The following is a 17,487-nucleotide window of genomic DNA, read 5'->3' on the forward strand; positions in this document are numbered from 1 at the left end:
CCTGTGTGAAATAATAATAATAATAATAATAATAATAATAATAATAATAATAATAATAATAATTATTATTATTATTATTATTATTATTATTATTATTATTATTATTATTATTATTATTATTATTATTATTATTATTATTATTATTATTATTATTATTATTATTATTATTATTATTATTATTATTATTATTATTATTATTATTATTATTATTATTGGGAATCCGTGGAACAAGAGCCTGTAAGGAGCAGGGAATCTCGGTGCGGCTTTGACACTAGTAACCTAGTTAAAATGTGAGGTCACCACATCGGTTCTCCCTTGCCGGTAATGCTCGTTTCCCTACCGCCTTTAGCGTGGGAGATCCTTATTCGATTCCCGGCGGGAGCTCGTGTGGTTCGGAATCCACGTTAATCAGTAGTCTCGTTTCATATAGCCTCGCTGCTGAAAGGGACGTTAAAATCAATTCATTGTTTCCGTGCCGACACCAGCTGGGTTTTCACATTGAATACACTAGCGCTCTTTCACATTTATAACCTCACGGAAACAGGTAAACCAGTTAAGGTAGCATTTTGGACTAATAATTATAATTATAATATGTATCGTTTTAACAACTTTGAATACTATTATAGAATTTTTATGCTAAATAGTAATCTTTTTTTTTTTTTTTTTTTTTTTTTTACCACATGCGAAGAAAATTTAGAAATAAACCTTCTTTGTTACACAAATTTGTTCTTAGCGTGAATGCTGTCGAATTCTATTTCTAGTGATGACAAATTTTTCGGTATTGATTCAGTATCGCGAATCAATTGGGAAATTGAGGAACTGACCACACATTACCCTTATTACAGAGCGCATTTGTAGGAGAAAGTGAACTGTAGTATCAGGGATTCTTTTGTTACACAAGAAAGACATCTATACATAATGAAATAGGCTCCACTAGACAATGTAGATAAAAATATCATTTTCTATTATTATAACTTTTCGAAATATGAATAGGGATTTATTTCTTGGTTACAGGATATAGTGTAACCTGATAATAATATGCTTGAAACTTACGCATTCTACACATGGAATATTTATTTCCAAACAGTGGAAGTGAAATTTCATATATGGTTACAACACATACAGTATTATACAAATAGTACAACATATTAATAGAATAATTTTAATTTTATACATTATCTTTTTGATGCTTCATTTTAAAATACAGGCCTTACTTTTTATTGAAGTACACCCGTTTGTCAATGTCATACTTATTCAACTAAAACATTTTCGCATGAGTATAAAAATATGTGATGGAATACTGTTTCATCAAGCTACCACATTAATGAAATTCGAGTCGAGACAAAAAATATACAAGTTAAAATATACACACACATCAGCGAGAACATTATGACTATCTACCTAATTGTCAGTATGTCCACCTTTGGCACAGATAACAACGGCGACACGTCTTGGTATGGACGCAATGATCCTTGGTAGATCGCTGGAGAGAGTTGGTACCACATATGCACACAGGTCACCTGATTCCCGTAAATTCCGGGAAAGGGGCGATGCGCTCTGACGTCACGTTCAATCACATCCCAGATGTGTTCGATTAGGTTCAGATCCGGCGAGTTGGACGGCTAGCACATCACTTGGAACTCGCCACTGTGATCTTCGAACCACTCTATCCCACTCCCGACCTTGTGGCATGGTGCATTATCTTGTCGAAAAATGCCACTACCGTTGGGAAACATGGTCGTCATGAAGGGGTGTACGTAGTCTGCAAACAGTGTGACGCCTGGGCCGTTGTGGTGCCTTGCTCGAGCTCCACTAGACACATGGATGCTCCCAGAAATTGGTTTCAAAACTGTTTCTGAGTGAATACTTTCTTCAAAATAATATTACAAATTATAGAAAGATTTTCGAGACATTAGAGTCGAGTCGAGATTTTTACGAGCAGTCTCGAATCGAAAATTCGAGTCGAGAAATAAGTTTGTCTCGACTCGTCTCAAATTTTACAAAGTGTGTCTCGACTCGAATTCGAGATATGTCTCAACTCGTGCGCATCCCTAGCTAGTGCCGTTTATAGTTTGTTTCGAGTGTTATTTATGAATACAGTTGGGTTAACTTTCTGTTTAACTACAAGGAAGCCCGTTGGGGATTATTTGAACGTGACAAGTATATAGCATGCTATTACCCAGAAATCACATCTATGGTACATCCTTTTTTCAAAGTTTCATTTCTTCCACGTATAACGCTACATGCAAATAAGATCTCTGGTTCAAGGAAAATTCGAAACAACATCTAAGTAGCAAAGTACGTAAAGCAGCGATCCCTACTGTGAAACATTTAAACTTTTGATAGATAACCAACAAGGAGCTATGCTATTAATTTTTTTTATTTCGTTTAGCCCTTATTTGTTATAAATTTCCTGAGTTTTCCAGACGGAATTGTCTTCCAATAAGAAAATAATAGGTTATCTAAAGCTCAATAAATCCATTTCAACTGGAATACAAAATTATTTGCAATGTCGTATAATATTGGTAACGTTATGTTCAAAAATCACTTACAGTTGACATAGAAACCAAGGAACACTACTAGCGTCTCTCGTATTTTTGGGAGAATTAGTTTTAATCAGCAGCTTTTCCCTCTTTCTACCTTTGATTTATTGACCTTTGAAAACAACAGTAATAGATGTTCTTCTCGTACAAGGTTTTTAAGAGATGAAGAAAATATTATACCGTGTGCCCAATATAAAAGTAAATAGGAGCCCAAAGGTAAGGAACACCCGAAAATGAGACTGCTTCAATGCGTCCGAATCCCAAGATAGATAGATAATCAATTTACACGGTAGCATGTAATGCATGTCTTGATCAATGAGAAAATGAAACTTCTACAAAACTAAGGTCAAGTTGAGCAAATGGCCAATTTTAGGATTACCATATTCTGAAATGTCAAAATGTGAGCATACTTCTACGTGTACTCCCCTCCTTACCTGGGTAATATGCAGAAAGCTTATACTAAACACAATAGTAAGAAGTAGAGTCCCGGTGTGACTAGATTTAGCCATGTTCAAGACAACGAAACAATTTGGTCAGGAAATGTATGTGGATGGAAATTTTAACTCTCAAAATGCGGACATGTCTGTAAAAATGCTAATGTATGGTAACCATACCCAACGTACTTTGAGATGTCGGCAAATTAACGGTTTTATTTCTGTAATATGAAATCTACGGTAGTTTCCATTAAGTTTCTTGGAGTTTAATTAGTATAAAAGTGCGGAACATTTTTTTTTTTTTTTTTTTTTTTTTTGCTTTTAAAATAGTAAACGAAGTTGTGACTATAACTGCAAAGGCAGTTATTTATACATATGCAGTTATATATATTATGCATGAAATATGATAATAATGCATTTGAAATTTGTTTCAGGTGGAAAGAAAAGACAAAGAACAGTTACCGGATACAGATATAGTGATTATACATAAAAATCTGCTCCTAGAAACGCTTTAGTAAATAACGTTGTTCAATATAGATTTTCTAATGGAGTTATGAATAACCATTTTTGGACAATTTTAGAGTGCTAAACACGAAAATAGCACTGAAAAAGCGAGATTAGTTTTTGTTTTGAATTGTCGCGGAGAAAAGGGTGAATCTAAAAATTACACTATTCTCCAAACTTTAGTAGGTATTGTGTAACGGAGACATAAGCAGACATTATTGGATAAGGGTGCTGAAGACGAAAATGGCAAAGGGGTTTCTTGTTTTGATGTTACAGAGAAAAGGGAGGAAATGGAAATAATGGAAGGTTTATGTATTTTTCCGACTTTCATGTGGGAACTTCACAAATTCTGCACATTTTTCAAAGCCACGCATATTATGGCCTTTGTATTATTTTTATATGTTTTGTATGGCACTTTATTTAAAAAAAAGTTATAATAATAATAATAAAGAGATATTCGCTCTCGTATACACTAAAAGTATCTTTATTCAATAGAGACAGTTCGCTTCTAATTGCTTACAACTGTCTATCCATGAACGGGGGAAAAGCTAATGTAAAAGAAGAATGGATTTGTTCTCATTGTTTTTATTTCTTTTTTTCTGCTTTCAGCAAAGAAAACGTACTCCAACGCCTCCTCACTGAAATGCCATAAATATGCCATTCTTGAAAAGGGTCCCCTCGCAGCTGTGGACAATGTTCAACCTCAAAGTAACCCTCCGCAACCTGCTAGAAAAGAGAACCGAGTGTCGTCAATGCGTTGTTGCGAATCTTCACATGATAAAAAAGGGGGGAATGAATAACTTAATTGGAGGCTTTTAGTAAAATTATAAGCTCATATAAGGAATCCTTTATTATTGACCTGACTCCATGCAAATTTTTGTAGGGATTTGTTCATTGGTTACTGAGAAAAATTCGAAAAAAGTTCCAATGTTATTAGATAGGGGAAAACTCGACTTGACAAAGAGGTAGCAACAGCCTTAAGGTCCAACGGTTATGCCCTTGAGGATAGGGGAGACGGATGATTAATGAAAGTGAATGATATTGGAATTATTTTTTGTGCTCTTCCACCGGGAATCGAACCCAAGACTGCGGCCCCGCGCAGCACAGTCGTTAACGCTCTCGCCTTTGGTGCGAGCTGTACGGGGTTCGATTTCCGGTGGGGGTCACTCGGTCGAAAATGTATAAAATGCTTTTTAAGGCCAGCCGTCCTGAATGAGGTTTTCCTTATTCACATCAGGCTAATATCGGGATGGTACCTAACATATAGGTCCCAGGCCGCTACTTAACTTCCCCAATCCTTTCTCCCTACCCTTCTTCCCTTTCCCCGATAGAGTGCTCGCCGAGGGACATCATCCCTCAAAACGTGACGGGCTAACATGGGCATAAGATGCCGAAAGCCCAGAAATCTAAATCCTAAATCGAACCCAGGATTACGTGCACGAAATGCATACGCGAAAAGCACTAGACCAGAAGGGACGGCTGTGTGAAATTTGTGATGGAAAAAAAATATACATAGGGGGATTTTCTAGAGTACTATGTCATTCTGCTTCATCATTCACACGTTTTGTTGTTACTATTCATTTATATTTAACAGAGATTCATTTAACGCAAATAAAAGAAACTACAAGACGTTGAAAGATTCAATTTAATTTAATTTGGTATACGTGCACTTTTTATGATATGGAAAATTGCAAGTATTTTACAAAAAACTGTTTCAATCATTCAGGAAAGCCATTTCTATCGAGTAGTCATTGCAGAATCTCAGATATGCTACGAAAGGAAACTAAAACTGAGATTATTCGGAAAAAAAAAAAAAAGAAAAAAAAGCGAAAGATACGATTGCCGGTTTCAACGTTGATCGTCATAGTAATATAACAGTAATAAATAGCGAGAAGCAGCTTTCTGATATAGATTCAGTAGCACATATAGGTTCTATCACTGACATTATAGACCTATTGTAACTGGAAATAGTAAGAATCTACTAACTCTTCCGGTCTCAATTTTGATATTCATAGACCCAAAACGGTAAAATCTAGAAAGAAATAAGTCTTTGATATGGATTCAGTGTCCCAAGAATAAATTTCATCCCAGTTTTTACTCTCTTACTAAACCACGAAGTACTACGAACTAGTACAAGTTCCAGTTTCAATACTGATTAATATATAGCAATAATTGTAAGACATAGCGAGAAACTATTTTTTGATATGGATTCAGCGTCAGATGAACATATTCCTTCTCTGACCTTATCCCTCTATTGCAATCGTAAGTTATGCATCTACTACTTCCAGTTTCAGTACTTAATTGGCATAATTTGAAAGTCTGCCGTAGTTTCACAATGAGAAACGAAACTCATTTGCCTTTTCTTTCTACCCTAATTCTTTCCCTCGTTATCTGACAAATAACTTAGCGAAAGTCTTATTTAGTGGTTGTTTAGTGTAATGATCATGTTTTCAATTTTCCGTTAATTCGTTTTATCTATCTATCTATACACTTAATTATCAAAGAATTGAAAACATTCATGTAACGCAACAAGTAATCTTTGTTAGTTTGTACAAATGAACATTTTTATAGCTTCAACTGTCTCGTGATAATAAGTAGTACGGATTCGTGTGTGCAACAGGATACTTTGTTAGGTGTGCAAAATGAAAAATTCCGACGATTTTCAAGGAAAGCAAATATTAGGTGCTCAGTTAGTTCGAGCAAGTGTATCCAAGACTGTAGTGTGTTAGATGTATCTGAAACAACAGTGCCCAAGGTGGACAACATACATAAATCTTAGCAAAACATCATCAGGAAAGAGGAATAGTGGACGGAAATCAAGCCTACGTGGAACGGATAGCATTGAAGAGAACTATCACGAAGAACTAATGCGAAATAACTGACTGTGGAACTCGGTTAACATTCGGAACGTACTGTTTCTATAATAACAGTCCCACTAGAGTTCAGGACTGTAGTATTAACAATCGGGTTGCAATTTCAAAATCTCCGATAATGTGGTAAAACATTGGTGCAGAGAATATATATATATATATATATATATATATATATATATATATATATATATATATATATATATAGGGTGTTACATACTGAAGTATACTGACAAACTGTAAGAGGTGATTCCTCACACCAAAATAAAAGAGAAAGTTCATATGAATCTATGGCGAAAAGTGCATAGTTTCAGAGCTAGGGCTGTCCAAAATCGCGAAAAAGCTAAATTTCAACAGGAGCTATTTCGAATTTTAGAAACTGTGGATAGTGGTTCTTATCAGTGTAAAGGAAGCCATGCATACAAAATCCAAAAAGTGCATATTTCATCAATTTTCAATAGGCGTACAGGGTATTCCCTACATCGTATAATTCTCAGGTATGTTCTCAATAGAATTTTCAGATATATCCTGATTTCAGGGAGGGTCCAAACTAGGCAGAAGGTAAGCCTTGACAACAATGGACATTCAATGCTTCGAAGGGAAGTCGGAAGTGTTAGGGACCGGCAGGTTTTTTTTTTTTTTTTTTTTTTTTCGGAACAACGCGTGATGCGAGGTATTTTGTCATGGTATATTTCACGTTTTCTTCACTTATAAGCGTGAAAGAAAACATCGCAGCATGCCTTTTCCCAGTACGAGAGATCGTTCTGCTGACGAACCTTAACACTTCTGACATTGCGCCAAATGATTCCGTGTTCACTGTTATCAAGGCTTATCGTTTGCCTACTTTGGACCAATCATAAAATCAGAGCATATTTCAACATTTTGTTGATGGCATGTCTGGGAATTTTACCTTACAGGGAATACTCTGTACACCAATCGAACATTAATGAAATATGCATTTTTGGATTGCGTATGCGTGATTTCCTTTACGCTGATAATAACCACAATCCACAGTATCTCGAATTCGAAAGAGGCACTCTTGGAATTTGACTTTTTCGCGATTTTGGACAGCCCTAGCTCGGAAACTATGCACTTTTCCCCACATGTCCATATGAACATTTTCTCTTATTTTGATGTAAGGAATCAATCACCTCTTACAGTTTGTTTGTCGGTTTAGTACATTAACACCCTGTATTTATCTAGTATTTATCTATCTATCTATCTATCTATCTATCTATCTATATATATATATATATATATATATATAACGTGCACTACCCATGATTACAATGGAGTAATATGGTCCGACGAGTTATATTATTCTTATTTTCAAAAACAGGCCCGGTTTACGTATGACAGACGCCCAAAGCGCAGACTGTCTACTTCCAACCGTAAACAAAGTGGCTGCTCTTTGCAGGTGCTGTGTGGGCTGCGATTGTATAGTATTCCATTGGTCTTATTCGTCCTAGTATTACTATCAAGCAACGAAATTACAACCTGTGATTAGGTGAACAATCTAGGTGACCAGGTTGATTTTGTGGTACAGATGATGTTTCCTAATACGCAGTCTACGAAGGTGAAATGCACCAACACACAAAACCAAACTTGTTTAATCGTGTTTTGGGAACAACAGGACAAAATTCAGCACCTTCCCTGGTCACTGAAATCCCCGATTTGAACATTATCTAGGTCTATTTTACAGCAGTGAGTTCAGAACAACTTTCTTGCTTCATAATCGCCGACGCAAGTAGAAGTTGCACTGCATGAAAAATGGTATACTATTTCTTTAAAAGCGATTCACGAGATACTGCCTCAGTTCCACGAATATTATAAGCTATATTAAAGGCATCAGAGGTTCTACTGGGTTGAAGAGAATTATATCAGAGTAAGTTCTTAACTTAGAGGAAGAATTGTGTTCGTGATTCATCAACCGGCAAAATTCTTTCGACCGGGTCAATTGGACCAAACTTCTGGAAATACTTAAAGAAATCGAGGTCAATTCGAGAGACCGACGACTCATTCGCAACCTGTACATACGACAACGAATGAAGTTACGCTTGAATCAAGGAGAAACCAATAGTGTGAAGATTGGAAAAGGAGTCAGACACGGATGTAGTATGTCATCAGAATTATTCAATATTTACAGTGAATATTTAATGAAGAAAGTACTAATGGGAATAGGAGATTTCAAGATTGGAAGGCAGATCTATAACAAGATCAGGTGTACAGATCACACGGTTATTATAGCTCGAACCGAAGAAGAACTACAGGAGATGATGGACAAAAGATTTGACATTTGAAAAATATATGGAACGGAAATAAACACTGAAAAATCGAAAACCATGTGAATATCACATGGAAACGCTCGTTACGGGTTAGAGTAGAACAAAGAAAACTTAAAGAGGTCGAGAATTTCAAATATCTGGGAAATATTTTGAAGAGAAAGCAGATTGCATAAAAGAGATCAGGTCAAGAATTGTCATAGTCAAAGAGGCATTCACCAAGATTAGATCACTCTCATGTAGTAGGCTTAAAGTTGGACTAAGGAACAAGTTGACTAAGTTCTATATATGGAGTATTAGACTGTATGGTCCAAAGATTTGGACATTACGAAAGGTAGAGAAGAAATATTTAGAGAGTTTCGAAATATGGTGTTGGAGAAAAATGGAGAAGATAAGATGGACAGAGAGAGCAACAAACGAAGATGTTTTAAAACGAATAGGAGAGAAAAGGAAACTTCTAGCCAGCATAATTCGTAGGAAGGCCAATTGAATTGGACACATCTTGCGAAGCAATTGTCTTCTTCATACCACCATATAAGCAAAGATGAAAGGAAAGCGAGGAATAGGAATAAGAAGAACACAACTGATCAATGATTTGAGAAACAGAACAAAATGTTGGGAGTTAGAAAAGGAAGCTGAAGATAGAGAAACGTAGAAGAAACATTTCCAGGACCAAACCTAAAATAAAAATACAACTTAAAAAAATAATAAATAAATAAAATTCATTAGTCCCAGGACTTGATAACAGGCAGAATACTTAGTAATAATAATAATATTAAAGGCTAAAATTGGTCTAAAAGTGTATTAATAAGGTGCATAGCATTTAGTTAGTCTTTTTGCACATTATGTATATTTAAAATAAATTCCTCGTGGTTGTGACTCCAAACTACAGCGTCTCCTAGAAAAGATACACAACCAAATTCAAAATTAAGAGCACACGAAGAATCAATAAAAAATACATGATAACACTCATGGTATATATACTATTCTCTTCCATTTATGCTAAATTGTCAGACATTATAACCCACGAGTAACTATGGCCGACTAGGCAAGATATATATAACACATATTGAAAACAGTTTCGTTTCACGTTATGAAATGTATAAAGAAATAATACTTTTTTTGTTGGTTTGTTTGTTTTAGCACACACATGTTACGCTAAAATAGTAATATATATTTTAAGCTAGTGCAACTATTCGTATCTTTTTTAAATATGTAAGTACTAACCTGTGAACCCTGCTGCGTATTTTCTGCTTCTTGACAGACAAATGTTACGAAATCTGACAATGTGTCATGCCCATTTTCTGGATACTTGTTGGGACTATGTTGCGACTGGTCAGGGGTTTGCTGGTAATAGCTCGCAGACGGGCCACTACTAATGCTAGATGACGCTATGGATGAAACAGAACTGTGCTGCGGAGGCAAACCTACAAAATAGACACACGTAAAAGTACGTACTTCGTAATATGTGTAATACGTTTTCATATTTAGTTGTATTTACACCTATACCACAATACAAAACATGTAACATACAAATAGGTGCCAACAATAATAGTAATAATAAGCATGCTTTGCAACGTTTGAAAAATAAATAATTGTAGTAAGTTTGAAACAAGTTATCCAATCTTATAAATGACAGTGTGAAAGAAAGAAAAGAGAAAAGAATACGTTAAGAAAATTTAAAGTTAAGTTATTAAATCTACGTTTATTGTACTCATATAATCATCATCAATGCTGACTTAATTGTTTATTATATGATGTAAGAAAAATAGTTCTGTAATGAAAAAAAAGGCTTAATAGGTAGTAAATTATTGCATTGTAAGCCAAAAATATCAACCTCTATATGCTAATAACAAATTACTGAATTGTGCAAACAGAATCAGAACTACTATAAAAATTAAAACATTATTAGGGTATGTTTACGCATGTTGCTGTCATTATCTCTTTCCCACATGCCTGATATCCAAATCCGTAAGCAAAACAGAAGAACTGGAGAGACACAGCTAAGAAAGACACCTTGTGTTCTGTAATTCTGCATTCAAGAGTGAATATAAAGTTTCAGAAGATGAAAGAATGTATTAAATTTTGAACATAGTGGTGTTATTCCTGACTTTAACTACCAATGCGTAGAATGAAGAAAAAGTCAAGTATTAAAAATCTAAGCATTTATGTGATGCAAAAAATTTCAGTATATATCTTGGGATTTTTTTTTTTTTTTGTTACGAATTACGTCTCAACTTGGATTAGTTTGCGAAATATTGGCAAATTTCAAGTGTGTCTCACCTGCATTTGAACAAGCAATTTTTAATGTAATATTCTCTTTAAGTAAATATCCTTTTAAGATGGTGCATAATTTCATTTTCTATATATTAGACACTAAAATATCAAAGTGAAATAAAAAAAAAAAAATACCTGAACCCAAAGATAGGCATATGCAGTAAGCATTAAAGAAAATTGTCACGAAGAATTCACAGTTTACATTATGATGGTCAGTAACCTAGATTGAACTTAGAATAACTGGTAATTAAAATTATGGGTAGTAAATATTACTTAAAATTGCAATACCATAATACGGAGTACGAAATAACACTTCCAAATCACATATTGCTATGTACATTTACACACATACACATGAACTTATTATAATCAATTTAATTGTCCGTATTATTTTATAATATATATAAAAAACCTTCAAATCCCAAGGGTGTCTACAGGATATGATAATAGAAATTTTGTTAGTGCTCCCATTCTATTTTCCATAGTTATAATTAATATCATTTTTATTTATTTTACTTCAGTCTTTCAAGTTAAGACATTTTCGCCTGTTTTTACGTGCAAAACATTCTCACGTGAACTCAGCATATAATAAATAAATTCAAAAGGCACTTATTTTGCTCTTCTCTGTCCTATCTGTATCTATATCTATATCTATGTCTATATATCTATTTATATAAATAAGAGGCTCGGACGAACACAATGGTAACCGCCATAGTCATCGCATTTTCTCTGACTATGTTGCTAACATTGACAAGACAGATGAGAGGCAACGTGATAGGATGGATAGGATGTAATAGCTAAGTGGATTAATATCAACTGTAAACATGAAATATCTTAAGAATGCTAGTGCGAGTTTTCACAGAATGCAAATTACAAGCAGTTGTGATTCTTCTTGTGTGATTAGTGACGATGGTGGAGGTGTCATTGATGTTTTCTTCAGATTGCTTGATTTGTTTCCCTTTTTTGTATTGTGTCAACTGGGTGATTTTTGTCCTTAATGAATAAATTCGTTTTTCGAGCCGTGTTTGCCATTTGAATATCCTTTTTTTTAATTTTCTTTTATTTTCCTTTCTTTTATTAATGCTTCTCGGATTTTTCTGTGTTTCTTTCCATTATCTAGGTTACGTTCATCACTGTAGTTCCAGTACAGTACATGATATTGTGAAGTTCTAGATTTTCACATTTACTACGGTTTGGTATAATCTGTGTGTTTACACAGTGAATAGCTTTCCTTAGTCTCTCCTTAATGGTTTTCTTAGTTGATGCTTTTCATTCGTGTTCATATGCATATATTTGCTATATTTATTATTATTATTATTATTATTATTATTATTATTATTATTATTATTATTATTATTATTATTATTATTATAACGAAGTTTGTACACATCAGTTCTGTAGATATATTTAAGTGCTGTTTTATAGTTCGAAATAGTTTTGAAACGTGTTTTGTAATTTTCTGTTTGGTCACCAATTTTAGTCTTTACAAAGTCAAAATATTCTAATCTGGAAACGAATTCTGGATAACTACAGCAAGTATTAGCACCCTGGTTTCGTAATTTAAGCCAGTTTCCAGACAACAAATATTATAATTTCTTTTTACTAGATATTGGATTTGTTTCTCTCGGTGAAAAAAAGAAAAAAATGTGACATATTAGATAATGTGCAACAAAAATCACATCAAATCCGAACCTTCGTTTTTAATAAATAAGAACGGTTACGAGCAGGGTTGCCAGGTCAGACGTTTCTTCTGCAAGTTTATCGTTTTCTAGTATGTTTTACGTTACGCGTTTTTATTTTCCCCGTAAAATATATGGGTTTGTTATATATCTACGAAAATTAAAATTTTTCTTTTTGTCCGAAAAATCTAGCAACTCTGGTTAATACATCAAACTTTTTCCGCGTCTTATTCGGAAAGACCATAAATATCTAAGGAAACTTAAGATAAATTTCATCTGCAATTAACGCATGAATTATACTTAAATGAGTCTGGATAGTGGAGAAAAAGAGAAAGAAGGCTAAAATATTAATTGGAAATATAGATTTTTTTCTACGTTAAACAGGCATTTAAAAGCTCTCAAGATTGCAATTTGTTGCCGAACAGTAGTTGGTGGTAACAAATTTATTTTCTATTTTGCACATTATAATCAATTGCAATGCTAAATGTGGCACTGGCTAAAGTTATAATGGAAATTCTGCACCATCTTAAAAAAAAAAAAAAAAATCTACCTATGATATAAGTATACATTTTGAGTTCAATATTGGAAATACTTGTTACATTTCTGAGATCACTTTTTTCACTTAAAAAAATAATTATTAAAATACCTTTTCAAAAGAATATTACAAGAGAAAACATTGAAACACGGAAGTTACGGAACATCTAATAAACGTAGAAACAACGATTCACACATTCGCACACATTTACACATCTGGGGAATATTTTCATATCATAGATATGAACCACACAGACACTCGTCACACAAACACACACATACACACACACACACTCACATACAAACATACAATCACACCACACAGCTATACATTTACAAATACCCTTTTATCTTCTAGACATTCTCTCTCTCTCTCTCTCTCTCTCTTTCCCCATCTTACATGCGTTAAGATATTACTTTTCCGTCAACATATTTATTTTTGCTTCCTTTCTTTTCATATACACTCACACACACACGACCACATAAAAAAGAAGAAAAAATCTCATTCAAAACACACACACACATATCTGAACAAAGATAACACACTTATTACAGATATATACATTAAGTGCATAAAGAGTAACAGTAAATGTGAATGAAACTCTTGAAGTTACGAGAGTGACTAACAGTGAATAATCTTAACCATTGGCGCTTTACTTAACGTATGGATATAAATGCAGTCCGTTTAAGCATTTGGATATGTAGTACCTCATTGTTTTATTATAAGATACAGTTGTGAATCATGCTATTTTCAAGCTGAAAATAATAGTGCTTCCTTAATCTTACTGTATTTAACACTTATATGTTTGAGAACTAAAACTTCGGACTATTATTCTGAACACTCTGCTAGGAAAATAATTAAATAAAATTATGTTGCATTAAGTAGAAAACTAAAATTACGAAGCTCATTTTCCGTTTTAATTACTAAGTGCAACATAAAAGTAACATGAAATTTTAGGCTATGATTGAAATTAAAACTCTGCACAAACAACAACGTAAAGTACATTATTTGACTAAAGGAACTAGTAGTATCATAAAACTTTATCCAGATGTGACATAACCTATATATATCCCAATACCAGTTTGTATCAAGAAAAGCAAAATTTCTGTCAAAATTTAGTCAGAAGAATGTCAAACCAAGAGTAAACAACAAACATGGTTGAAATGTAAATAATAAACCTTCCTAGAACTTCAAGAATACTGCTCATTCTAAGTTTGAAACCACCTAAAAATGAAATATAACGACATGAAACATTTATTATTACTATTATTTTAGTCTCTGTTATTATTTCGGAAATATATTATTGTCTCCATCAGATACATTGCCTTCATAATACATATCTAAAGGATATGTTTAAGTAATGTGTGACGAAGGACACGTATCATTTTTGAACTACTTTCGGCAAGATGTCTGCCTTCATCAGACATATGATCTTGCCTTTATCAAACACATCAAAGATAATGTGTGTCATGAAGGCAATGACATATTACAGAAACTAGTGAAAGAAGTTTATGTACCCTTTATCAGACATTACTTAAACATACGCTTCACCACACTTTATTTGAACATATCCTTTAGACGTGTTTTATAAAGGAATATAACGTGTGTGAGGAGGGCGACGATACATTTCCGAAACCGTAACAGAGACTAGTAATAATAAGTGTTTGCTATTAGAGTTACTGTTAGGCGGTCAAAGGAATAACAGAATAATCTGGAAGAAACATCAGTAAATTGCCGATTTCTACTTCAACCATTATTAAATAGACCAATCACAGGGCTGAAAATGAAATAAATTCTGCTGTACTTCACTTCTAAACTGACCTATTAGGTTGGTGCGACTGAAATAGAAGCCCTAAGTACGTAATTTAAAAAGGAAACAAAAAAAGTCAACTACGATAACTGGTTAATCAACATACTCGCCGATTGCAACCACACACACTTTTAACATCGCTCAGCCAATAACTGGGTTCCGCGGCGATAGAAGTCTGGTGTCTAGAATGCGGAGATGTCCTCAACTGCACGTTGCACCGGCCGATTGTCAAGGGAGATCTTCCCTTCCAAGAAGAGATGGTAGTCGGTGGGACACATGTCAGTGGAATATGGTGAATGAGGAAGGGTTTAATATTGCTACTCATGGAGTTCTAGGAACATCATATTCTAGTTCTAGGAACCGCCTTCGACTTTAATCGAGTTCTAATAACTGTCCTGATAACTTACAATTTGACTTAGCAGATCTATATTTCATCAAAAGTGGCAATCACATGCATAAAATTTTCAGTTATTCCTTGCAGTCAGAAAACTTCATACCTCCATACGGCGATTCTTGTTGACCGGTGTCAACTAATGTGGCACCCATCGATCTAACTTTTTTATTTCAACGACTGAACGGAGTTACCCCCTTCCCCTCCCCAACAATCAATAGCTAACTCTCTGTTATGGAGTATGCCTAACTCGTCTGCAATGGTATGTACATTTTTCTGAGGGTCCACTTCCACAGTGTTCCTGAGCTCATCCGAACATGATGTTAGTCGGTCCACACTGAGCTCATTTTGCAATGCTGTGTTACCGGAATGAAATGTGCCGAACCAATGGCGAATTGTGAATTCATTCACCATTAGTAGACTACATGCACTGTTAATGCTTTTTCTTTCTGCTCGCTTGGCAGAATATCCCAGTTTGAATTAGCAAAGAAAAATAGCTCACAATTGTGTGTTCTCCATGGTACAATTTCAACGCCCCTGTTCAACAATGCACTGCCTCCTGACTGCCTGGCTACCCTAGTTTGTTTACTGGACGTGTACAAAATTTGTAACGTTAGATCACCCTTGTGTTGTGTTATTGAGGCGAGTTTCCACCAGACTACAAAACTTCGATATTTCATTTGCACCAACCTAATACAATGCCTACGAGACAACATGCTTAGCATACAGTTCTCACTTAAAAGAATCTTTAGAATAGTACAATCGTTAACTCAAAACGAGCAGAATGGCGGATGGAAATAGTAGTAAAAAAAACATAACTTACTTCTGTTTGTCTTTTTGTGTCGTGTGCATTAAAATGTGTAACTGTGACTAAACTCTACGCAAATTAGCAATTACATTTTTATATTGCGTTCTTCAGGAGGTAGACTAGTTTCACTTGTGTGAGAGATTACTTGTAGTCATTCATTTTAAGAAATATATTGTGGTGTTTTCGAAAGAACTCTTATAATATTTATCATAGATATAATATTTTTGAGTATTTAAGTTTCATTTCGAAAAATTCACACAGCGGGCTTTACTAATCATTACTGTTTTTTTATTACTCTTCACTAAATTTCAATATTAAAAAAAAGAAAAAGAAAATTATTATTTTAATTGGACCTTATAAAATTTTACGCTTTGTCATTCTAAATATAAATCACTAGAACTACTATCCGCTTAAACAACTTGACCAACTAAATATTACGTAAATCTTGAGACCGATAATTTATTCCCATATATAAATGATTAATCCGGTGCCCACACAATTGTATGTATGTCCTGACAGCTGCAGGGGGGTACTTTTTAAGTACACGGACGTAGTTATCAAAACAGTTTCAACACTTGAGGCAAGCAGACCATCTCAAGAGCTTCTCTGCTTTTTCTATCTTTAAATATTTTCCTAGAGCGCACATTTGTGTCCGTAATTTTTTAAGAAATGAAATCAGAATCATTTTGTAGAATTAGCAGCCACTCTACCATATTGTCAAAAGAGCATATTCATTTTTAACCTAAAATTGTTTCTCACATTTTAATGCTTATCTTGAACCATGTTTCTCACTGATTGTTCTTTCTTTCTTTCTTTCTTGCTCTCCCCCCTTCTCTTCCTCTCTCTCATGCGGCAATGTAAAGAAAAATCTTTTTCGTTTCTTATAAACTTGACAGAAATGCACGACAAAGGATTCGTAATTAGTTACAAAAAGAAAGAAAAAAATACGGAACTTGGAAATGTTCCAACGCAATTCACAATGTTACACACTTTTGCAATGTGGAAATGTGGAGAGTAAAATATTTTCTCAGTCACGAGCATATTAAGTAGGGGAAAAAAAGTTGTATAAAGTATCTCTGTACAAGTATGAATATTGTTCTAAATTTGTTAGTTGTAATGAAGAATCAGCTATTCACTTATTTTAATGAACTAATTTACTTATTCAGCTTGAAAAGTTTTACGCTGCTTTGTTGAAATTCGTAACAAAGCATCATTTATTGGCATTTTTTTGTCCATCTGGATACAATATCTTCTACTAGCTCCTTACAAAGAGGAAACAGCTCAAACACATACCGCACCTTAAAGCTAACAAAAACTGCTTGGTGGTATTTTTTTTTAACCCACAATAGCAAAT

General features: G+C 34.1%; 1 protein-coding gene across 10 annotated transcripts in view; it reads right to left on the minus strand.

The window, feature by feature from the left end:
* The window catches only part of NfI (Nuclear factor I), a 784,932-nt gene that overhangs the window by 40,758 nt on the left and 726,687 nt on the right, over nt 1-17,487 (minus strand). For all 10 annotated transcript variants that reach the window (XM_081762573.1, XM_081762574.1, XM_081762571.1 and 7 more), the window contains one exon: nt 9,861-10,060. In XM_081762573.1, coding sequence (XP_081618699.1) covers nt 9,861-10,060 — 200 coding nt within the window. The remainder of the gene's footprint in view (nt 1-9,860; nt 10,061-17,487) is intronic.

The sequence above is a fragment of the Thermobia domestica genome, chromosome 6 (assembly GCF_964235325.1).
Source record: "Thermobia domestica chromosome 6, izTheDome1.hap1.1, whole genome shotgun sequence".
Classification (NCBI taxonomy): Eukaryota; Metazoa; Arthropoda; class Insecta; order Zygentoma; family Lepismatidae; genus Thermobia; species Thermobia domestica.